At 38.9% G+C, this 26,120-nt stretch overlaps 1 protein-coding gene and 1 long non-coding RNA gene across 4 annotated transcripts in view; one reads left to right on the top strand and one right to left on the bottom strand.

The window, feature by feature from the left end:
• Positions 1-20,985, bottom strand: part of MTMR9 (myotubularin related protein 9) — a 50,484-nt gene extending 29,499 nt beyond the window's left edge. Inside the window, exons 1-3 of one of the 2 annotated variants that reach the window (XM_007097131.3) lie at positions 20,391-20,985; positions 7,356-7,464; positions 2,918-3,043 (exon numbers count right to left, since the gene is read on the bottom strand). In XM_007097131.3, coding sequence (XP_007097193.1) covers positions 2,918-3,043; positions 7,356-7,464; positions 20,391-20,572 — 417 coding nt within the window. In that variant the 5' untranslated portion in view covers positions 20,573-20,985. Of the gene's footprint in view, positions 1-2,917; positions 3,044-7,355; positions 7,465-18,143; positions 18,230-20,390 lie in introns of those variants that run through there. The other variant, XM_042983578.1, reaches the window with a different exon arrangement.
• Positions 20,986-21,414: 429 nt separating this feature from the next.
• The window catches only part of LOC122237915, a 34,858-nt gene continuing 30,152 nt past the window's right edge, over positions 21,415-26,120 (top strand). Inside the window, exon 1 of one of the 2 annotated variants that reach the window (XR_006216679.1) lies at positions 21,415-21,625. This is a non-coding gene — a long non-coding RNA (uncharacterized LOC122237915). Of the gene's footprint in view, positions 21,626-22,957; positions 23,045-26,120 lie in introns of those variants that run through there. The other variant, XR_006216680.1, reaches the window with a different exon arrangement.

The following is a 26,120-nucleotide window of genomic DNA, read 5'->3' as shown; positions in this document are numbered from 1 at the left end:
ACATGGTAAAAAAAAAAAAAAAACTTAAAGAATATTAAGTGATAGATGTCTAACCTGGCAGAGGATTTTTAATGATACATAGAAGGCTTTCCTGTCCTTCTGCCCTATCCTGAATAAATACACATTCCTACATTCATTCACTCAACAAATATTTACTCTTCGTTGATCATATGCTAGCAATACAGTAGAAAACAAGAATGACATTGTTCCTGCCCTTGTAAAGTTAATATTCTAGCAGCTTATATTCTACGCCGTGAAAGAGAAAATAAACAATGAATAAGAAGCTGTCCACACTGTTGACTCCCTCCTATGTGAAACTTGCTCTTTTCTTGGATTTTTCCTCCATTTAACTCTTAAATGGTTCAATCCTTAGCATCCTTTTTACTTTAGATGCTCCTTAGGCAATCTCAGTTTCTCCTCATGGTTTCTACAATGTATTTGCTGGTTAGTCTCAGTTTTTCATTTTTAACACATCCCTCAAGTAAGCTCTAGACTATCTCTTGTATACATTCAATGACATGTCCCATACAGGCCATTCGAATTGCCATGCCCCAAACTAAACTGAACTCATTCCCTCTACACATATTTCTTTTTCTGCCTTTCCTATCTCAGTGGTAGCATCCTTTTCACATCCAGTAAGTGGGTCACCAACGCCTTTTAATTCTACTTTCTGAATCTTTCTGTGCTATATCCAACCACCTTTATATTATTACAGTAGCCTCTTAAGCAGTTTCTTGGCATTTTGCTTCAGAATTGATTTTCTGTAACACAAATTTAATTATGTCATTTTCCCTGTGCCTTGTGGATACTTTTGTCAGCACTTATTTTTATTGTACTTGATTACTTAAATAATTGCTAGACTTTGAACAAGTAGAAGGAAGGAACCATGCTTTGCTCATCTTAAATTTCCATAATCTAGTAATACCTCAAACAAGGCATTGAAGATGTTCTCATTAAATCTGTGGATTACAAAATTTGCAGGAAAATACCAGAACTTCAAACATACAAATTGCTTAAATAATTAGCTGAGCCAAAAAGAAAATGTCTACAAGGAGAAGTATTGAATCTGAGTAAAAATTAGTACGTAAATAAAATAACAGAAACATAGGGAGGATCCCTTAGTAACACATGTGAGATGCAGGAATTTTCACTTATTTCATTAGTAACTTAATTCTCAAAAATGCTAATTCAAACTTAAGCTGCCTTAAAGTACCAGCCATAGTTCCAATCTACACCAAGTGTTATGGGTACCATATGTTTAAGAGAATAAATGACAAACTGAAGGCCCTGTTGAGAAGAGCAACCAGGACAGTGTGGGGACCTGAGGTCACTGTTACTAGAAGAAAAGTTGAGGTAAATACTGACATTTAATCTACAGAAAAGAAAACTTCATGGGGACATAAAAGTTCTTAATTTGAGGAACAGTTCATGGTAGAGGAATAAGATAAATTGGGTAACACAAGGTAACATCAGAAACATTGGCTCTGTGTACAGGGAGACAGAGCTCAGCTCAGCATAAGAGCTGTCGCCAAACGGGGCATCATTGTGTTTTTGTGAATTCTCCCACACTAAGAGTTCAAGCAGAGGCTAAACAACAACATCATGGTTGTTTTTTCGAACAGGAGATTTCTGCACAGAATAGGAGACTAACTTGAATGTTGAGTTGTAGAATGTAGAATTACACTGGTTCACTCACAGCACCTATCTCCAAGATAAATCACAGGCAGGTCATCTGTATGGACAGTTTTGGGTAACCAAGCAAATCATCCAGACATCTCTCTTTCTGACCACCATGTGACAGCCATTTGCCATCTAGGAAATAATTGAGGATTCCCCTAAGGTAACCATTAGGTGGCAGTTGACACAACAGAAAAGCATCATGCATTTAAGAGTGTTTACTATGCGGGCACCTGGGTGGCTCAGTCGTTTGGGCGTCCAACTTCGGTCAGGTCATGATCTCACAGCTCGTGAGTTCGAGGACTGCGTCGGGCTCTGTGCTGACAGCTGAGAGCCTGGAGCCTGCTTCAGATTCTGCATCTCCCTCTCTCTGCCCCTCCCCCACTTGTTCTCTGTCTCTTTCTCTCAAAGATAAATTAAAACATTAAAAAAAATTTTTTTTTTAAAGAATGTTTACTATGCAGTTTGTAATGCAATAAAAACACTAAATGTAAGTGTAAATACAGGTAGTTATCCACAAACTACACAAAAATGCCCCATAAATAAGAATGTGAACTTCCTGTTCCTTTGACACTTTGCTTGCCATGAACATCTTTATTCTTTAAATTACATAGCACCCTGGTCCCTACTTCTTCATCCCCATGCCCCGCCCCACCCCCACTGGGTCCATTTACATAGGTGTGACGGAAAAAGAAAGAAGTAAAATAGTGAAGAATGAGAAAGAAAACCTGGTTCTAGTAACATGGTCTTAATAACCCAAGTTCTAAAAACATAAAAATTATCCCACAGAAACAAACGTGATCTATGTTTCTCTAATGCTGTCTTAGGTACACAGTGGGTTCAACAGACTTCTTTGGGATAGCTCAGACCCTAATTACTACATATAAAATTATATCTATGGAGACACTTTTAAAATAATCAACAATTAATTCAAACATGTCAGGATTACCTTTATGAAGATCTTAATGGTTTATCAATGTCATTTTCGAAATTAAAAAAGTAGTATTTGGAATACAGCAAATCCACTAGTGGAAAAATCACTTGAGCTACAGCATTGAAAATAAATTACGCAAATCTCTGAATGGCAGAAGTTGCATTACTAATCACTACCAGAAATTTCTTTTAGGCATAGATAAGCCAACAACACCTTATTACTTGTCAAAAGGAAGTGATCATTTTCACAAGTACGGTGCTGGGTTATTTCTCATTACATATAGATCTCTCAGAAAAGTTAACTCACAGCTGAAGAGTAGAGTTCAAACTCTTGCTCAGGAAGGAAAGAATGCCAGCCATCTTCTATCACTTCAAACATGGGTCGGTAAAAGAAAGGGTACATCAGAGTGATAGAGTCCAAGGTAGACAGTGCCTAGGGCATAAAAAGGAAATTAAAGAAAGGAAAAGGAACGTACTGCAATTTCAACACTTTCTAACTGCCAAATTGGTATTAAATATGATCAATAATGATACACACCCAATATATTTCTCTAACGTTGTACTTACCACTAGATGTATAGTTTATCGAAGCTAATTTCCATGCCTTTAGCATCTAACAAGGTATGTATCTGGCACATAACATACACTCAGTTACCATTTGCTGAATGAACACAAGGACAAGAAAACTGTGTACACCTATTCTAGGAGAAAAACTAAATAACTCCTTTTGATACCACTTAACAAAGCCTAATAAAAAGGTCCAAATATTTCTGGAAATCAGAAAATAAACACGTTTTGTTAGCAAGCAAGGTCATGGCTCAAAATCCCAGCTATCAACTGTATCAACATATGTAAATTACATAAAATCAGTGTCTGTTAATAACCATAAATAAGGGTGTCACAGGTAAGTGGCCAAAGAGTCAGACTAGAGCCAAACTGCTAGACTCAAATTCCAGATCCCAGTGCAATAATGGTTAACTAATGTAACCACTCTAATGCCTCCATTTCCTCAGCTCTAAAATGCGGGGAATTAAAGTATCTAACTCATAGGGCTATTGGTAGCATTAAGAAAGATAACGTATAAAACAGGCCTGTTAACAATAGTGCCTGGCACATGATAAACCCTGAAATTGATCTTGGCAATTATATGCTTCACATATATGCACCACATATGCTCCATCAATGTTCATGTTCTACCTCCTTAGAATGATATGCCATTTGGTCATGTATCATATTATCTTTATGTTACAATGAATGACCCATTCTCAACCTGCGGCATTAACTCTGGTCCCCAAAAGAGCCTGTGTTCATCTGGAACTCTTGAATTCCACCACCAAGAAAATCTGACTAAATGGGAGGAACAGACAGATGAAATAGCCTCCAGGTGATGGAGGCTATTTCAACCTTCTGACAAGGGAGTTATGAAAAGCACTTCTATGGCTGCAAAAAAAGGCACCAAAATCAATTAGCATAATTCAAATTCCAGGAATTATGGAGACACTCTTCTGGAGGAGGGCGGGGCCCCAACATCATGCTAGCTCCCCAAAACTCTCAGAATAAAGCTACCTCCCTCTAGGTCACAGAAGGATCAGTCTCACAAAAGAATGGGCCCAAGCCTTAGTAAAAAATAGACTGGACATGTAGTTCAGCAGCTTAACAAAAACATCCCCATCCAAAGCTATTCTTCTGTCTGTTCATAAATCATGACACCTTCCCCCCAGAGCTCATAAAACAGAAAATATGGAGAAGCAGGGCTGGATAATCCATTATCCACTTCTGTAGAGTCTTTGGCTTCCAATCACACTAAACAGAAACAGAATGGCCAGTGTCCACATCTGACCTAGGCCAGAACTGTCATCGTTCAGGACAAACATTATTTTATTTAATTGGTTTACTTTTTTAATTGATTTAAGATATTTTTTGCAATATTTAAAAAATCTTTTTTCATCTTTGCTGAGGCAAAACTACCAAAACTAAGAGATATTTCAAGTGATGATCTGATACACCATGAAAGGACTCCCCCATTGAGTCAATTAACATGTCCATCACCTCACATATTTACCTTTTGTTGTTAAGAACATTTAAGGGCTACTCTCTTAGAAAATGTCTGTTATACAATACAGTGTTATCAACTGGAGGGACCATGGTATATATTAGATCTTAAGACCTTATTCATCTTATAACTGCAAGTTTGTAACTTTTACCAACCTGTCCCTACTTCCCCAGCCCCCAACAACCACTTTTCCACTCTGTTTCTATTAAGTTTTGTTTTTGTTTTTTAGGATTCCACATATAAGTAATAACATGCAATTATTTGTCTTCTCTGTCTGATTTCACTTGACACAAAGCCCTCCAATTTCATTCATGTTGTCACAAATATTAGGATTGCTGTTTTTTAAGGCTGAATCATATTCCATTATTATATATAGATACGTGTCACATTTTCTTTATCCAGTCATCTGTTGACAGATACTTAGGGTATTTCCATATTTTGGCTAATATGAATAATGCTGCAATGAACAGTGGAGTACAGATACCTCTTTGAGATAATGATTTTGTTTTCTTCGGCTATATATCCAGAAGTGAGACTGCTGGGTCACATGGTAGTTCCATTTTTAATTTCTTAAGGAACCTCCTACTGTTTGCATACTGGTACAATCATGATTTTTTTTTCTAATTTTTTAAAATGTTTTATTTATTCTTGAGAGAGAGACAGTATGAGCGGGGGAGGAACAGAGCAAGAGAGGGACACAGAATCTGAAGCAGGCTCCAGGCTCTGAGCTGTCAGCACAGAGCCCGATGCGGGGCTCGAACTCACAGAGGGTGAGATCATGACCTGAGCCAAAGTCGGATGCTTAACCAACTGAGCCACCCAGGTGCCCCGTGATTTTTAATGCAAGTCAGCAGTCACTTTAGCAGATAATAAGCACTCATATTCTGACTTGTTGTGATCACAATTTGTATCGTTGGGGTAGGACTTTTCCTTTAAACTCATTAACGCTGAAAGAACTGAAAACATTTCAACTCCAAAAGACAGTAGAAACTACATAGAAAAAAGCTTCATCAGCCTTCCTACTACGATTTAGAAAAACGAGCACTTGCAAGTTATTACTCCAGTGGGATTCTATTTATGGCAGCAGAATATATTTGGGTATATGGATTCTTGATTGCAAAGAACAGTTCAACTGTGCTATATAAGAAATTCACTTATTATTTCCAAGTTATATCAAGATATATAGGGGAGATGGGAAAGAAATTAGATACCAGCAAAAGGCAAGAGGCCACATTCACTATGGACATTTACTATGTTGTAAAAATAACCAGTAGAGCATTCACTTCCTAAGGTCAAATTATGAGAATGGCTTGTAATTCATAGCTTCTTTTCAGCTGTAAGGGTTTCCATATAATCAGTTTCTAAAGGATTTTAGGTACTATATACAGCTAATGAAACAACTGATTAGTGTCAGATGCTAACAAAGCTAAGTAAATGCAATGAGAAAGTGGGTTAATAGTTTTGCCCTATATTTTCTTCACTATCCTTCACCATATGCAATTTCACTGACACCCACCAACCAGCTATCTTGTAACCCATAAAACAGATAAAAAGAAAAATGCAGACTGGCCAGTGAAAATCCAAACCCACAACTGAAATGAAATGGGTCAGTAGCATTTCCTTGCCCAAAGAGCAGGACAGTATTTCAGCTTAACAGCCTAGAAACCACAGTGTGTTTCTTACCCACGTTAGCGAATGTGGCCAAATCAACATTACTCTGTCACTTCCAAATGACAGATATGTAAGACAAACAGTTCAGCTCATCTTCTCATTTCCTTTAAGGAAAATTTAGCAAAGGCAGAAGGTAAAATGGTTACATGCCATTTTCTCAGCACCACAACAGTTGTTTTTTTTATTTCTCTATTCTTGTTTAGAAACCAAACATGATCCTAGTTATAGATTTTTAAACCTTTCTGCCTCCTTTTAATAGTTAAGCCGCTAGCATTTGTTTTGGATACAAAGACCAGATTAGTCACTCATAGACGGAGGGAAAAGAAATCAGTGTGTCTATAATTATCTAGAAAATACCATAAACATAAAGTTAATTACTATAATTTAGTAGCAATGATTTAAAATAAGGCAATTGAAAATTTGAGTGTAAACCAAAATAGTTGGTTTGAATGGGGAAGAAAATGAAGTGAGCTCCTCAATTTAAATATTAAATTATCCAAGTAAAATTTCTATTATTTGAAATCTGAAGAGACAGTCAATACTGTTTATACAAATATAAAACAAACACACTTTTTAGTCTTAGGCAAACATTTGCCTAAGACAAGCAAACATTCTCTGTTTGCTTCAGACTTGCTAAAAACAAACACAGGGCTATAATCATTGGTATAATTATTTGCTTTGATAAAAGAAGTAACTTCTAACAAAAGCCTTACCATATACACATACAATGGATTATCATCCAGCCTTAAAAGGGAAGGAAATTCTGTCAAATGCTACAATGAGTGAACCTGGAGGAATAAGGAACCCAGAACACTAAAAACTGCTGTAAGTCAATAAAATCCTAATACATTCCTATAACAATGAATCCGGGTGAGGCTTTTCCTAACAACTTTCAATATGTGAGTCATAGAACATGACCAAATATCTAGTAAAACAAACATAAGAGCTATACTGAGTAAGAATATAAGGTTCTTTTTTATTACTATTTACTTTCACCAGATTTTGCTTCTGAAACATTTACCTCAATGGAACTGGCAATATTCAAACATTCCTCCATTCCAGGAATATCCAACTGAATTATTCGAAAGTCTTTACATTTTATGATGATGGTACCTAGTGGTCCCACAAATCTGTAAAAAATTACAAATTATGCTTAGGAACATATACATTTCTATCTTTTTAAAAAAAGTATATTTATTTATTTTGAGAGAGAGGAAAAGGGAATCCCAGGCAGACTTCACACTGTCAGTGTGAATCTCAATACAGGACTCAAACTCACAAACCAGGAGATCATGACCTGAGCTGAAATCAAGAGCTGGATGCTTAACCAACTGAGCCACCCAAGCACCCCCATATATGTCTCTATCTTTAAGCATATGATTATTTCCTTGAAAAAAGAATGTAGAAAAAAGAATTACCATCTACATTCACCTTTCTTCTCCCCAATTAGTCTAGTTAGGGAAGAGGCAAGCCTGCATTACTAAAATGTGAGCCATAAATTATTTTAAATATATGTACTTAAAAACATTTCAAATTCATAAAGTAATTCATACTAGGCCAATTCATTTAATGAAAATTATTTGGGACCTTGCTTCAAAGAATGAAGAAAAAAGATCTGTAATTAATGTGGTAAGTGTTTGTACAGAGGTATTTCTGAAACGTAGGAAAACACTTCATTTCAGATTTTACTTACTTCCAAGTTTAATAGTTGATTTTAAATATAAATATCTCTTTTTCAGTCTTTAAAAACTATTAGCTTGCAATATCTATTCTAGACCAATGTCATATCTAATCACAAATTTTGTATCAGTAAATTTTGTGCAAATGTAATTTTACCTTTATTGGAATTTTTGTCTTTTATTGTAGTTGTTTTGTCAGTACTTGCTAACAGCTCTGATTTTTCTTTTGCTTTGCCACTGGTTGGCCCTAAATCTTTTCCATTAATAGTTCTGGGTATTCCTTAACTAGGAATTCTTAGATTGTCCAAATGCTGTTCATTTAACCTACTTTTTGCCCAGTTTAGAAAGACATCTCCTACAGCCACTCTTCTGAACACCATCTGAATTATAAGCATCCCTATGCCTCTCACCACTGCGTTGTTAATTTGGACAAGCAGACGTTATCAGCACGGGTCAAATCCCAGTAAAGATAATTCCACCAGACATCCACAACCTATCAACACACTAGAATGCCGCTTATAAAATTTATTTTGAAAACTCACATTCTTGGCACTTCTACTTCTGGCAAAGGTAGAGTAACAGGGACCAGACTTACCTTCCCACCTGAAACAACCAAAATAACTGGACAAAATATAAGAAAGAACTGTTTTCAAGACACTGGACATCAAGCAACAAAGAACAGAGATCTCTGGGAGATGGGAAACAAGATGAGTCCTACAAATACCCCAGTTTACTGTTTTGAGTTTCCAGGCCACAGGAGAGGGAACCTGGGTGGGGCTGATAGTCTGAGGAGAGCATCCATATTAAAAAAGAAAGTTTCATAATAGTGACTTCAGATTCCAGGATACTAGGAAAAGAAGGGCAAATTAAATCCAAAGCAGAAGACATTAAATAATAAAGATCAGAGCCAAAATCAATGAAAGAGAAAAAAGAAAATTATAGGGAACAAGAAAAGCAAAAATGATTGTTTGAAAATAATAAAAGCAATAAACCACTTGCCAAAGTGATCAGGAAAAAAGAAAATCTGTCTCAATTTACCAATACCAGTAAGGAGAGAAACGAGAATCTCTACAGATTCTACAGGCATTAAAAACATTAAAGGAAATACTAGTAACAATTTTATGCCAATAAATTCAACAAGGGAAATGATATGGACAAATTCCTAGAAGACACAAACTCAAGGAGAACCTAATTAGTTTTATAGCTATTAAGTAAACTGAAATGTTCATTAAAATCTCCTCCCTACCACCACCAAAACAAACAAACAAACAAACAAACAAACAAACAAAAAACAAAAACAAAATAACCTTCAGGTCTAGGTGGCTTCACTGATGAATTCTACAAAACGTTTAAGGAAAAAATACTATTCAAGACAAACTCTTCCAATTATTTATTTATCAATTATTTATCAATTCATTCCATGGGGCCAGCATAACCCTAATATATATATTAAAAAAAAAAAAGACATTACAAGAAAACTACAGACCAATATATTTCATGAACCCAGATGCAAAATTTCTAAACAAAATATTAGCAAATTAAATCCAACAATACATGAAAAGGATAATACATCATAAGAAACTGGGGTTTATCATTTGAAAATCAAAGCAATTTATCATATTGCCAAATTAAAAAAGAAAAACACCACATGATCATCTCAATAGATATAGAAAAAGCATTTGACAAAAGTCAACATCTATTCCTGATTTTAAAAAACAAAAACAAAAAACCCCAACTCTCAGCAAACTAGGAACAAAACATCTTCAACAGCATTTACCAAAACAAAACAAAACAAAAACAAAACAACCCTACTACTAATTACAGACTTAACAGTGAAAACTAAATACTTTTTCACTAATATCAGAAATAACAGAGATGTTCACTCTCACCACTTCTATTCAACATTGTATTGACAGTTAATAGCCAGTGCAATAAGGCCAAAACAAAAGAAAACAAAACAAAAAAAAACCACAAAAAAACAAAACCAGAATGAACAAATGGCATCCAGATTGAAAACAAAGAAATAAAATGGTCTTTAGTTGCGGATGACATGATTGCCTATTTAGAAAAGCCAATGAAAAATACATAAAAGCTATTAGAATTAAAAGATGAGTTTAGTAAGGCTGCCAGATACAAATTCAATACACAAAAATCAATAGTATTTCTATATACTATCGCAACAATTGTTTAAAATGCCCAGGATTTGGTTTTTATTCAGGATGGTGAGGCTGATAGATCAGGAGATAACTGTCACTGAAAAGTTATTTTGTTACTCACATTTCCCAACAGGAGAGGCAAACTATGTCACTCAGAGCCACATGGGGAAGCATCTGGGACAGTCAGGAGGCAGACAGAGCGAGAGGAAAGGATGGGCCAGAACTTCTGTGATGTTTCACAGAAAAGAATGGGAAAGGCAGGGTAGGTGAGCTGAGCAAGTTTAGGATTAGAGTTTGAATAATTCTGTCAGGCTCTGGGTTATACCAGTGATCCCTGGTTGTCTGGTACCTGGCCCTGGAAGAATTTAGGACAGGAGAATAGTGGTCCTGACTGCAGAAGCCTGATAAGAGGAAGCAGATGCGGGTATGGACTTGAGATTGGTTGGTCTGCATATCAAAGGTGTGCTTGCAGGCAATTTTCTTGCTATCTCTAGGAAATAGCTAACCCTGAGTGGAAGCAGTCCCACTCCAGGTCTGCAAGGGGCTTAAGACATCAATGTATTATAAAATACAGAAAGTAAAAAACATAATTAATACATATGAGCAATTAGAAATTGAAATTTTTAAAATACCATTTGAAAGAGCATCTAAAAATGTGGACTAGAGGAAAATCTGTCAAAAGATGCCTAAGATCTGTAAGTGAAAATTACAACACATCACTGAAAGAAATTTAAGAAGACCTAAATAAAATAAATGGAGAGATTCACTTTGTTCATGGGGCAGAACACTCAATATTAAGATATCAGATGTTAACTCTTACCAAATTCATTTATCAACAGATTGAACACAATTCTCATCAAAATCAGAGGCTTTTTTTAAAGAAATTGACAAGCTGATTCTAAAATTCATATGGAAATGCAAATGACCTGAAATAGACAGAACTTTTAATTAGAACAATTATGTAATACTACATAATTTCAACTTAATATAAAGCTACTGTAATTAAGACAGTATGGTAGTGTGGTAACAGCATCAAGATAAACAGATCAATGAACCAGAAAAGAGTCTAGAAACAGTTCTATTTATATATGGACAAAGATGCAAAGACAATGCATTGAAAATAGGGCAAAACAATCAGATATCTATATGCAATACACATACATACACACATATACGATAAACCATATATAAAAACTCAAAATGTATCATATACATAAAGATAAAACCTAAAACTATAAAAGTGCTAGAAGATAAAGAGAAAAAATCTTTGTGACCTTGGGTTAGGCAATGATTTCTAAGATAAGACACCACAACCCCAATCTATAAAAGAACTGGTAAATTGGGCTTCTTCAAAATTTAAGTCATTTTCTCTTTGAAAGACACTGCTAAAGAGAATGAAAAGCCAAGCCACAGACAGAAAATATTTGCAGATCTTATATAATAAAAGACTTGTATCTAAACTATATATTTTTAAAAACACTCAAAACTCAGTAAAGGGAAAGATTCTGGGAAGATGGTGGAATAGAAAGCACCAGGAATCTGTCTCCCAAACTAGACAGCAATTTCATTGGCATGATCTGTTTGATGTGACTGTTTTATAACTCTAGAGTCTACTAAGGCTTGCAACTTCCAGAGTTCCGGAGACCTGGATGGTAAGTTTTGGATAAATTCAGCTCTTAGCAAAATAGCAGCTATGCATCCTACCCATGAGGTGGGCAGCTGTGCACACGTTCCTGGAGCAACTTACAAACAGCTTGCAGAAGCTAGGTTGGGCAAAAAAGACCCTGTCCTCCAAACATCAGAGAAAAGAGATCCTGTCCTACAAATATCAGGATTTGTGTGCTAGCTGATTGCTGCTTCTGATCACAGAAGAGCAGAGGCCAGTGGACATCTGGTTATTGCATCTGTTATTGCATCTTTCCCCATTGTTGTAAGTCTCTCCCCAACAAGTGACTTCCAGAGTTTTAAACAACAGTCCCCTTTCCCCTCCCTGCCTGCATTTCATTTTTCACTCTTCTCCCTTCAGGAGACAGACATTAAAGACTAAGACATTCAAAGACAATTACATAAATCAGGAAAATTAGGATTGGAAATGCCCAGGGAAAGGCTCAGAAAAAACCCTAAGATGACCTTAAATTTATACTCTAGGCTGATCCTTGGCATAGAGAAAGCTTACAACAATAAATAACAACATCAACAACAACAATAAGTAAATAACAACAACAAAACAACAACAAAAAAAGAGCAAACCTTGGGGAAGGAGAAAAACACGACTTCCAGAATCACCACATTATTAGATCAAATGCTCAATGTTCAACCAAAAAAAAAAATCACAAAGCATACAAATAAACAGGAAAGTATGGGACAGTCAAAGGAAAAAAATACATCAACAGAAACTTTCCCTGAAAAAGACCTGATGGCAGATACACTAGACAATGATTTTAAAACAATTGTCTTAAAGATGCTCAAAGAACTAAAGGAAGATGTAGAGAAAGTCAAGAATGTGATGTGTGAACAAAATGGAAATATCAATGAAGACAGAGAAAACCTAAAAGGAAACCAAAAAGAAATGCTGGGGCTGAAAAGTGCGATAACTGAAATGAAAAATTCACGAGAGGGATTCAAAGGCCAATGTGAACAGGCAGAAGAAAAATCAATGAACCTGAAGATAAGAATATGAAAATTATTGAGTCTGAGGAACAGAGAGAAAAGATTGAAAAAAAGAGAACAGAGCCTAAGGGACCTGTGGGATACCAACAAGAGAACCAACATACACATTGTGGAAGTCCCAGAAAGAGAAGAGAAAGGGAGAGAGAGAATATTTGAAGAAATAATAGCTGAAAAATTCCCCAGTTTGATGAAAGACATGAATATAAACATCCAAGAAGTTCAACAAAATCCAGATAAGATAAACTCAGAGAACCACATAAAAACACATTTTAATCAAACTTTCAAAAGACAAAGAGAAAATTTTGAAAGCAGCAAGAGGGAAGTAAATTGTCACATACAAGGGAGCCACAATAAGATAATAAACAGACTCCTCATCATAAACTTTGGAAGCCAGAAGACAGTGAGCTAATATATTCAAAGTGCTAAAAGAAAAAATTGTCAACTAAGAATCTTATATCCAGCAAAAGTGTCCTTCCAAAGTGAGGGAGAAATTAAGATAATCCCAGATAAACAAAAGTTGAGGCATTTATGACCACTAGAGCTATCTTATAAGACATGCTCAAGGGTGGGGTACCTCAGTGGCTCAGTAAGTTAAGCATCTGACTTTGGCTCAGGTCATGATCTCATGGTTCCTGAGTGTAAGCCCTGCATCAGGCTCTATGCTGACAGTGCAGGGCCTGTTTGGGATTCTCTCTCTCTCCCTCCTTCTTTGCCCCTCCCCACCTCATGCTTTCTCTCTCAAAATAAACTTAAAAAAAAAAGAAAAAAAAAAAAAAGAAATGCTCAAGGGAGTCCTACAAGATTAAATGAAAGAACACTAGGCAGTAATTTGAAGTTATATGAAAAAATAAAGATCTCAATAAAGGTAAACACATGGGTAATTATAAAAGCTAATATGTAATAATGGTGTGTAATTGCACTTTCTGTTTTCTACATGATTTAACAGATTAGTACATTCAAAGAAAAAATTATTAGTATAAAAGTTAATATTACTGTATTACTATAACTTTGGTTTATAACCCCAAATTTTGTTTACTACATAATTTAAGAGAGTAATGCATTTTCAATAATTATGAGTTTATGTTTGGGGGCATACAATGTATAAAGATGTAATTTTGTGACATTAACAATGAAAAAAAGTAGGGACAGACCTATAAAGAAGTAGATTTTTTGTATGCTATTGAAGTTAAGCTGGTATAAATTCAAACTAGAGTGTTATAACTTCAGGATGTTAAATGTAATGCCTATGATCATCTTAAAGAAAATAGCTACAGAATATACATAAAAGTAGACAAGAAAGAAATTTAAATATTTCACTACAAAAAATCAACTACATACAAAATAAAACAGTAATTAAGGGACTAAAAAGCTATAAGGCATATAGAAAACAAACAGCACAGTAACAGAAGTCCCTCCTTATCAAAAATTACTTTAAATGTAAATGCATTAAACAAACCATTCAATCAAAAGACAGAGACTGGAAGAATGAATAAAAACATGGTCTGGGGGTGCCTGGGTGGCTCAGTCGGTTAAGCATCCTACTCTTGATTTTGGCTCAGGTGGGATCGAGCCCTGCATTGGGTTCCACGCTGAGTGTGAAGCCTGCCTCGGATCCTCTCCCTCTGCTCCTCTCCCCCACTCACACACTCTCTCTTATCAAAATAAAATAAAAAACTTTTTTTAAAAATGTGTTTAGGGACACCTGGGTGCTCAGTCGGTTGAGCACCTAACTGTTGATTTCAGCTCAGATCATGATCTTGCAGTCGTGGGATGGAGCCCTGTGTCAGGCTTTGCACTGACAGCATGGAACCTGCTTAGGATTCTCTCTCTCTCTCTCTCTCTCTCTCTCTCTCTCTCTCTCTCTGCCCTTCCCCTGCTCTCTCTCTCTCTTGCTCTCTCTCTCTCTCTCTCTCTGTCTCCCTGTCTCTCAAAATAAATACATATTTAAAAAAATGTATGATCCAACAATATGCTGTCTTACAAGAGACTCAAGATTCAAAGACACAAAGGGGTTAAAAGTGAAAAGACAGAAAACAGATATTCCACACAAACAGTAACCAAAAGACAATAGGTACAGTTATACTAATCTCAGACAAAATGGACTTTAAATCAGAAGTGGTTACAAGAGACAAGGAAGGGCTTTATATGCGAAAAAAGATTCATCACAGCAGGAAGATATAACAATTATAAATATTACACACTTAATTACAGGCAACCAAAATATATGAAGCAAAAACTGACAGAAATTGAAGGAAAAAATAGTTGGAGACTTTAATACCCTATTCATGATAGTGGCTAGAACAACCAGACTAAAGATAAATAAGGAAATAGACACTTAACACAATAAACCACCTAGACACATCAGACATGTACATGCTACACAACAACAGAATACACATGGGACATTTTCCAGGATTGACATATGTTAGGTCACAAATAAAAGCCTCAATAAATTTAAAAAGATAGGTATCTTACAAAGTATCTTCTCTGAACACAATGGGATGAAATTAGAAATCCACAACAAAAGGAAAACTGGGAAATTCGCAAAATTATGGAAATTAAACACTACACTTATAAACAACCAAGCCATCGGCACCTGGGTGGCTCAGTCGGTTGAGCGTCCGACTTCGGCTCAGGTCATGATCTCACAGTTTGTGGGTTCGAGCCCCACATCAGGCTCCATGCTGACAGCTCAGAGCCCAGAGCCTGCTTCCAATTCTGTGTCTCCCTCTCTCTCTGCTCCTCCCCTGCTCACACTCTATCTCTTTCTCTCTCAAAAATAAACATTAAAAAAATTTTTTTAAACACATAAACAACCAAGGGATCAAAGAAAAAAAAAATCACACAGTAAATTAGAAAAAATAGAAACAAATGGAAACAAACACATAACATTACAAAACTTATGGGACACAGAGAAAGCTATACATATATGAAACCACTTGATATATGTTATGATGCATCAGTTAAGAATGGGTTGCTAGCCAATGGTAATGGTATATTAAGAAAACTGGCTTGCTACATGGAGGAAAACAATTGAAATGAAGGTAGAATCCAAATGAATTAAAGTACTAAAAGTGAAGGGTAAAAGTATAAAGCTAATATGGAAGAAAATGTAGAGAATATCCTAGTGATCTTCTTCAGTATGACTTAAAAAGCACAAACAATAAAGTAAAAATTGATGAATTCTGAATTAAAATTAAGGCCTTTTGTTCAACAAAGAACACCACAGAAAAGTCAACAAATGGGTGAGAGACTAGAAGACATTTGCCATGTCCAAGTAAAGAATAATACCTCAAGAGTATACACGGAATCGGTGCAAATCAATGCTAGAAAGACAACAAACCCAAATTTTAAGCACTTTTTTTTTTTTTTTAAGAGGGAGAGAGGGGCACCTGGGTGGCTCAGTCGGTTAAGCATCTGACTTCGGCTCAGGTCATGATCTCGAGGTTTGTGACTTCGAGCCCCACGTCGGGCTCTGTGCTGACAGCTCGGAGCCTGGAGCCTGCTTTGGATTCTGTGTCTCCCTCTCTCTCTGCCCCTCCCCCGCTCACGCACTGACTCTCTCTGACTTTCAATAATAAATAAACATTTAAAAAAATTTTTTTTTAAAAAGAGGGAGAGAGAGAATTTATACACGAAGCGGGGGAGGGGCAGAATATGTCATGACAGCAGGAAGTTGGAGGTTCTCTGGAGGGTCAGAAAAGCAGAATGTGGTAGATAATTTGGGATTCTATTCTGCCATCAGAAGCAGTGAAATGGATGTACACACAGCAATAGGAAGAGATCCTGAACAAGAGTACTGAGTTAATGTTGAGAAATAGAACAAGATCTGCAACATACTCATACTGAGGGAAATTAAACTCACACATGATAGTGCTATATATTTTATAGGAATATACATATATCCAAGGACAAATAGCAACACTCAGCATTACTTGCCTATAGGGACTGAGGATGAGGTAGAAAACAGGCATGAAAATTAGGGCTTGAAGACGAATCAAATTAAAAAAAAAACAAAAACAAAAACAAGAAAACCTTGTAATGAATCCATCCTGAAAATGACAAGTCATCAACTGAGTAGGATTAACTCAACTCTCTACATGTGAGGTCCATGAAAAGAAAAAGGTATAATTGTAAAACCTGTGTAACACCTTGCGTGCTGAAAGGACCATATCAAATTATGTATGCAACGTGCACGACAGCACTACATGAGCCTGTGACGTGTTACCCAAATAGAAGTTACTACTAGATACGAGAAGGGCTGTCTTCCTCTGTGTGATAGAAGTGATGTTCAGAGAGGTTAAGTGGCTTGTCCAAGGACACCTACCCCACCGGAGGCAGCACTAAAAGAGGCATCCTTAATACTGCTCTTCCTCTCACATCGCATTTGCAACTCACTCACGAGGCATGGCAGCTCAGCCTTCAAAACACACCCCAAACTGGCCTGCTTCTGATCATGCTACTACTGCTTCCACTCCTTTTTTTATTTCAAGTTTGTTTATTTATTTATTTATTTATTTATTGAGAGAGGGGGGGGGGCGGGGGAGAGGAAGGAGCAGAAAGGGAGAGGAAGAATTCCCAGCAGGCTCTGCATCACCAGTGCAGAAGCTGATGCAGGGCTCGAACTCATGAACTGTGCGATCATGCCCTGAGCAAAAGTCTGACGCTTAACCTGCTGAGCCACCCAGGTGCCCCTGCTTCCACTCTAAAGTCACCACCGCCTTTTCCCTGAACTATTCAACAGTCTCCTAACTGGGCCCACTGCTTCCACTGTTCCCCCTCTGCAATCCATTTTCTGCCAGCGGCCGGAATCATCTACAAAGTCTGTCTGCTCTTACTTCCTTGCTTTCAACTCTCCAGGGGCTTCCTGTGAAAACCATCACACCGGCAAATAAAGCCCTACACCATCTGGCCCCTGCTTATCCCTCCAACCATTTTCTGCTATGCCTCTAGCCTCTACCCTTGCTCACTGCCCTCCAGCCAACTGGTCTCTATGTTTTTCCTTGTTTAATCCCAGCATATTCCTGTCTTTGCATTCCCTGATCCCTCTGGCTGGAATGCTCCTTCTTCCCATATTCACACTGCTAGCTTCCTCTTCATTCAGATGTCATTCATTTAAATGTCACTTGTCTTCTCTGAAATTCTTTCTAAATACACGGGCATTCTCTACCCTCCCATCTTTCTTTATTTTTCTTCCTGGAACTTATTACCTGACATCGTTATCTACTTATTTGTTGATTTATTTGAATGTCTATCTCCTCCACTGGTACACAAATTCTTCAACCACCTTAGTCACGACTGTACCTGCAGAGCCCAGACAGTGATCAGCACATAGAAGACACATGGAAGTATTTCTTGACCACAACAATTAAACAAACTCTGGTCTGACCACCTAGCTCGTGCTCTTTCCATCACATCATGCTGCTTCCTGGGGAAAAAGGTAAATGTATACACAATTTGTCATTTCTGCCCTAACAGGTTAAAATGTCATGTCTTATATACTTTGTTAGCCTTACCAGGCCTGGCATGTAGTAAATGCTACGTAAATATGATGAAATGAAAGTGTGAAAAGCAACCATAGAAAAAGAAATAAGAAAAAAAGAAAAGGGAGTTGGTGGTGAGGAGAAACTCTACTTCAGAGGCACCTGGGTGGCTCAGTCAGTTAAGCATCCGACTTTGGCTTGGGTCATGATATCGTGGGTTCGTGGGTTCAAGCCCTGCGTCAGGCTCTGTGCTGACAGCTCCGAGCCTAGAGGCTGCTTCATATCGTGTCTCCCTCTCTCTCTGCCCCTTGCCTACTCACATTCTGTCTAATTCTCTTTCAAAAATAAATAAAAAACATTTTTAAAAAATTAAAAAAATAAATAAGTAATTTGTATTCTATAGCGCCACAGACCATTCGGGGGTCAATCCATCTTATACTTCCTATATGCCTATCTGCCCACGTTAGGAGTTTGGAAAGAGATAAAAATTAACCAAATGTTAAGTACTGACTTCAAGGAGCTAACATCTATGTAACTATCAAAATACAAATGGTAACATACACTTATTAAAGAGGTATAATTAAAGAGCTAAAGGATTTCAAGGTGAGAATTACTTCTAGTTGTGGAAATTCCTTCTTTGTAGGAAGAACCTACAAAAAGAGGCGGCAGTTAACAGGGTTAAACTAAATATTGATAGACGAATAGAGGTTGGATGATGGCCTATGAAGTCCTGAAAGACAAGCACTATATTTTATTCATCTCGATGTTCTTAAAGCCTCCCAAAATGTCTAGACCCTAACAACATTCAATAAATCTTTAACAAACTTGGGAGGAACACGGCATTCCAGGCAGAAGGAAGAGCATCGATAAGATATACACAAGAGAATGCAGGACACGGCAAGCAAAAATAAAGAGTGAGGACTGGCTAATAAAAAGGGTTCGTGAAAGGGAATGGCAAGAACCCAAGTGGGAAAAATAAGTTAGGGCCAGACACGGAGCACCACAAATAATAGAGTTAAGAGGTTTATGCTTTATTATGCAGGCCAGGAAGAGACCATCGAAAACTTTTACACAGGAGAAGGTTGATCTGAGGAGTCTAGCAAGAATCCTCTGCTTGAAAAAAAAATAAATAAATCTGTCACCAATTCATCCATACCATTCAAATTCTACCACTAGAAATTATTTTCTTTTAAGGCATAACCTCTCTAGGAATCTTCTTAGTATCCAAGTTTTCCTGAGAGGTAATAAAAAAGGCTGTTGTCATTCATTTATACTTTAGTGTAAACTGGATGATCAATTCACCTTCTCCTGGCTAGAGTTAAGTACACAGAGCCATTGGGGAAGTAAGAATTTTGACTGCAGATGGATGTATAACTTTTTGACTCTGAGACACCACCTTGGAAAGACAGAGTCTGGGGTGCAAAAAGAAAAAAAAAAGAGGTTAACGAATTAATATTTTTGATTAAGAGCCAATTCTGTTTCTTCCAAAAGCAGACCTTAGTAAGGACAAATAAAAGATATTAAATCTCCTATGGTAGGAAGTATTCAATTGATGACCCAGAAGGTAAGAAATAAGGAGAAATATGATCAACCAAACATGTTTGAGGGAAAGGAAAAAAAAAGTTTTGTGAACTTTAGACACTACATACGAAGTTCTTGGAGTTTTCCTCAAAAGTGGCAACTAAAGACTTTACCTAAATCACACTCAACTACTTCAAGAACTGTGACAGGCAATCAATAATCAATAATACAAGGAATATGATGGTGCAAGAAGAAATTTTTTTTTAAGGTTGAAAATCCACCCAAATGATGTTATGTACCAAAAATGATAATCAGGATAACATGTGACAACCCTGGAAATTCCACCCAGATTTAACGGAAATCAGGCATCTCGTTTGAATGGTTTTCTGCTTTCTAAAATTCCTATCCTCAATCTAGGCCAGAGAGGGCTCATTTTGCTGGCGGGTTAGGCGATGGGGCGCAAGGAAAACACTGAATCGCGTGGCCTCAGACGTCCACCTAAGGTCCCCCAAGCTCCCTACGGGAAGGGGGTGGGATGGGCACTCACCGCTTGTCGATGGCGTCGATGTTTGAATGGAGAAGCCACAGCTCCTCGGTGTTGTCCTGCCGAGAAGACAGGATCAGGTGGTGACCAGTCAGACACAAGGTACCTTCGACGGCGGGATAAAAAGGCCGGTGCAGCACCACATTGTCCACCCGCGGGGTCTTAATCAGCTCCGCAAACTCCATGTTGCCCCGCGGCCGGAGCCACGGGACTGCCGAGTCCCGGAGGTCCGAGGCGGTTACACCGCCGCAGGGCTGGGGACCAGACTGACCAGGCTCGGGGCAGGCCGGAGGGGCGGGGACGGGGCGGGGAGGCCGGGCCCCGCCCCAGGCTAGGGTGGGCGCGGCGAGGCCTGTGGCCACCGTCACTGGCCGCGGGAGGACGGGGGCTGGGGCTGGGCCAGGCCCGGGCGTCTCTCTTGTGCTCCCGGTGCCCCAGGTCCAGGTCTCGGGCCGAGAGAACGCTCCGCGACAGGCCCAGCAAGCCTCTGCCGCCACCTGGGGACCCGGCCTCAGGTGGGCAGGCTGAAGGGAGAAGGAGGAGGCCGCTTTAGGGTCAGTTTCCGAGACCGAGCCGCTTGGGACTCCTGGCGGAAGTAGCTGCTCGGAGCCGGAGCCTAGGGCAACTCTGGGCGGAAGCGGTGGAGCTCGAAACTAGAAAGGCAGGGAAGTCAGAGCCGGAAGTCGGTCCCCTCCCCAGGTCCGAGGAGAATGTTTCCGGAAACAAGGACCCGAAGGTTTGTGTTCCTACCAGGAAAAAGAGCCTTTCTGCCTTCACGCCCACCGCCGTCCCTCTCACCCCTTCCAAATATTTATCAGAAAAGGCCAGGGAAGAAGGGACGACGAGAAGAGGTCCTTGCCTGCCTCCCTGCACTTTAGTAGTCCCTGCAAGGGCTCGTCACAACGTGGGGCTGACGTAAAGTGTGAGGATTTTCTTCCATTCTCCGTGAGATGGCAAGTGTGCGATCGAATCAGTGATTGTGACCGTAGAGAAACCGCAGGTGTAAGGGAGGAACCCAGGGCCGGCACCGCAGACTCCCAGAGAGCGCCGCGCCAAGGTTCTGTGACCTTGAACGAGAGTAAGAAAAAGCATGCAAACACCTATGAGAGGGACCTAGGTAGAAATAACAATGCGCAGAAGAGGAAAAATTTAATCCTATCCTGTGAGGAAGCTCAAATGGCTTGCTAAATCTTAGTCTGTAGCGGAGACTGGACTTCATCTAGATCTGTGAAATCAAGGTACCTGGGGCGGGGGGCGGGGAGGACATTGGTCACCACCACATAGCCACCCCATTAAATACAGTGCCACTGAACTACTCCCAGATACCTAAATTATACCAGAAATTAACTCAAATAAATTCTTGCTTAGTGCCCCCTTCTTTAAACTATTTTCGTAACTTCATTAACCTTTGAAATCCTCACCATCTAGTACCTGAGGACAACGGATAGGCTAAAGTCTCACAGCAATCAAAGTCAAAATGAATTGTCTAAAATCTCACCTGATATATATAAATAAATAAATAGAGAGAGAAATAAATAAAATCTCACCCCATCACCCAACAGTGTCCCTGCCTCTGGCCTTGCCCCCCAACAGTGTCCCTGCTTCTGGCCTTGCCCTTCCTAAAATGTTCCTTTATTAAAACAAACACTTTATAAGATTGTTACAGCTGAGAGTCCAGTTTTATTTGTCTCCAAACGAAAAAAAAAAAAAAAAAAAGGAACCAACAGAAAAGAGAAAATGAGGGAACTGGTTTATAAAGCTATTTTTCGAATTAGAATTTTTATCGTCCTTCCACTTTGTGATTCATTATAACAATTCAGAATTTACTTCCAGAATGAGGAATCAGGGAAAGTTTTATGGAGAAGATATCATTTGAAACAATGACCTTGAAAGATGAGTAAGATTTACACTCTGAATGGAATGTAGCCAAGATGTCTGTCTTGTCTTAAGTTAATGATGTCTGCTTGAGGTAGGGAAATATTCTTCCAAAATTTTGTGACCTTTTCTTTTAGTTTAACTGAAAAAAAAAAAAGCCTATGAAAAAAAAACAGTGTGTCATTACATTTTAAAATGTTTAATATTCCATAAAGGCATAAACTCTTTGCCCACAAGAGAAAATTGTCAGTATCATGTTGGATTGCTATAATGGAACACCGGAAACTTAAAAAATTACACCTACTCTGGGTTGAAACTCAAAGCATAGAAAGCCCCTGAGATCTGCAGAAAACAAATATTCAATAGCAAAGAATAGAGCGGAGACGGAGCGCCATTTGTGAACTTAGTAAGTACCTGAACAGTAGGTGGCAGTCGAGCTCAACAGTAATAGGACAGGCTTCCATTCTATTACATTAAATTCCAGGAGGCTGTAGTCAAAACAAACAGCCTGGTTGTAAGGGTCTCAGATGATTCTGATAAACAAAAGATGATGGCATTTATAATGCATGTAAAATACTCAACACCTTACAGGTGTTATTACTTTTATTATTATTTTGTGAGATAATAAATGGCATTAATGTGTAATCATCTTGTATTCTATCAAATAGTCACCTAGCATGTATTAGGTGCCTACTGGGTCATCAGCACTTGCCCTCAAAAAGTAACAGCTAATGTGGGAAGGCCAACACACCCTACACAACTAATGAACAGAAACTAAGAGAGTAAGTACGGAAATTTTGAAGTACAGGTTTACTTTCCCGGCTCTGTGTTTCTCTACCAGGCCTTGAGTAGTTAGTAGAAATGGAGCGTTTGAAAGTAGTTTGAAGAAAGCCGATCTACAGTTGCCAAAAGTAGCAGGAGCACTTGAGATAGAGAAGACACTGCCTGTATGTGCCATTGATGAGCAGTTTTTCTCCATGTGCTTGACTGTAGCAGGCAGCTGAGTCAAACTTGATCACCTCGTGCCTATCTTCCTTGTGTTCTTCCTCCCTTCATCCCGTAAGCAAATCAATCACCAAATTGTGATCTAATAACTCTTGAAATCCCCCACCTCTCTCCATCGCCAAGGCTGATGCCACCACCATCTCTCACAGTACTTAAGGAGAAACTCTTAGTTGGTCTCATTTCTTCCAACAGGGTTTCCCTCAAGACTATTTTTCCATTTGGTAGCTAAAGCCCTCTTTATGTTCTAAATTTCTTTTTTCTTTTCTTGTAGGTCCTTTTGTGATCTAGCCCCTTAGGCAGTGATCAGCATCACAGATCTCATCGTTCCTATTCTCTCTACCTGGCACGACAGTTCCCAAACCCCATTCCCAGCAGTTTGCACACCAGCTATCCTTAAATAGCTGACAGTTTCCTCTTGAGATTTTGCACCCAGTTCAAATCTTGCTCTGGTGGGGAAGTGTAGGACAGGGACCAGCATCATTAGCATTCCCTGGGAACTTTATTAGAAATATTTCACTCCAGGGGCACCTGGGTGGTCAGTCAGTTAAGCGTCCGATTCTTGATTTCAGCTCAGGTCATGATCCCATGGTTTCACGAGTTTGAGCCCCACATCAGGTTCTGTGCTGACAGCACGGGGCCTACTTGGGATTCTCTGTCTCCCTCTCTCTCTGCTCCTCCCCAACTCACACTCTCTCTGTCTCTCTCTCAAAAAAAAGAAAGAAAGAAAAAAAAAAAAAAAAGGAATGTTTCACTCCAGAGCTACTGAATCAGAATCTGCACTTAAAGAAGATGCCTAGATGATTTTTATGAACATCAAAGTTTGAGAAAGCACTGATTTAAAGAATCTGGGTGTTCTTTCTGCCTGGTATACATTCACCTTACCCCCAATACCTTGTACCTTGGCCTGCTAATTCCTGTCATCCTTCAGATCTCCTCTCAGCTGTCACTGCCTCTAGGAAGCCTCTCCTGATTCCACACCCGCCAAAGCCCCCAAAGCTATGGGCTCCACTTTATGTAGGCTCCACAGCCCTATGTAATGCTAACAATAGTTCACACTGTGTTCCAGACATTGTGCTAAATGCTTTGCATATATTGGCTCATGTAGTCCTTGCACAATTTTCTGAAATTAGTTTGTATTTTCCTTTTACCAATGAGGAAACTGAGGCACAGAGATCTTAATAAGTTTTCCCAGGACAGATAGAAATAAGTGGTGGAAGGAGGAGTCAGACCCAGGCAGTTGGGTTCAGACTCTGTGCTCTTCATCACCATGCTCCATTGCCACCCATGAGACCTGAGCCCACCTTGGTTACTTTCCCTGATTTCACCTCTTAATAAACTGTATTGAGGGACGCCTGGGTGGTTCAGTGGGTTGAGCGTCGACTCTTGATTTTAGTTCAGGTTGTTATCTCATTGTTTGTGAGATCAAACGCCACCTCAGGCTCTGTGCTGATAGCGTGGAGCCTGCTTGGGATTCTCTCTCTCCCTCTCTCTCTCTGCCCCTCCCCTGCTCTCTCTCTCTCTCTCTCAAAATAAATAAACATTAAAAAAAATAACTAAATATGGGCACCTGGGTGGTACAGTGGGTTAAGTGTCCAAGCTCTTGGTTTTGATTGAGGTCATGATCTCATGGCTATGGTTTCAAGCCCGGTATCGGGCTCTGTACTGATAGTGTGGAGCGTGCTTGGAATTCACTCTCTCCCTCTCTCTCTGCCCCTTCCCCCCTACTCTCTCTCTCTCAAATAAATAAATAAGCCTAAAAGTAAATAAATAAACTGTATTGAAATAGATTCCTGAGGTGTCCATAACATTCCACTAGACAATAAGCTCCTTGAGGGCAAGGACCATTTCTTGATTATAGTATGTCCAGCAACCAGCTTAGTGTCTATACATAGAAGCCATTCAATGTATATTTGTTGAATAGATACCCTGTATTTTACTGAACATATTTCACCCTGGCCTCTCCTCCCAAATCTGACTGATCTTAGATATCATTGCAGATGTTTATAGCAGTGTTCTGATGAGAGTAGGAGGAAGGTGGTATTATATTTTTCCCACCTTGCAGATGAGGAAATTAAGAGCAGATGAATAACTTGTCAGTGATGATGATAATTTCTTAGGTTTGTTTGGTCACTATGTTACAATTCACGTTATATTTTCAAATATGTTATCACACATGCCTCTCTCAATGACCTGGTGAAGTAGGAGTGGAATTGTTCCTGGCTCAGAGAGGGAGAACTGAGCCCAAGGGATGGTGATGTCCTTTAAATGGCAAAACCAAGCAGAAAGGCAGAAACCCAAAGACAACACTTACGTGTCTAAAGTTCAGTGCCATCACACTAATGTAATTAGACTTACTTTGCACTGCTTTTGTCTGTTGAGATCCTGAGCTATGGGTGTTAGGAGAAGACAGCCACTGCTATGTCAGCAAAAGAGGGCTAAAGTTTCATGACACAACCACAACAAAAGGAGAGCTCTGGGGGCAATGATATGATCAATGGGCCTATATTCAGATACATTCTAATAGCCACATTCCTTATGTCTGTTCACTGAGCCACTTTGGTTTTTGGAACCAACCAGAACAGCAACCCGGCATCTTAGAAGAAGGTGACAAACTGGATGGATGAGGGACTGTTGCTATTGCACATAAAATAAATCAGCCCAAGCATGGTTGCTTAAAACAACATCCAGCAGTTGGTAGCTAGAGCTGGAGTAGTAGGAGGGGGAGAGGCTGAAGCATCTGGGCACTACCCAGCACCCTTCTCTGTAGTCTCCAGGGCTCTCCCATGGTTTCCTTGGGAGTCAATTTGGTATTTCTCCTGGTAAGTTGGCCACAGGGCAGTTGGGCTGCATACA

The sequence above is a fragment of the Panthera tigris genome, chromosome B1 (genome assembly GCF_018350195.1).
Source record: "Panthera tigris isolate Pti1 chromosome B1, P.tigris_Pti1_mat1.1, whole genome shotgun sequence".
In the NCBI taxonomy this organism is placed as follows: Eukaryota; Metazoa; Chordata; class Mammalia; order Carnivora; family Felidae; genus Panthera; species Panthera tigris.
The sequence above is the reverse complement of the archived record's forward strand: the minus strand, read 5'-3'. Positions and strand labels throughout refer to the sequence as shown.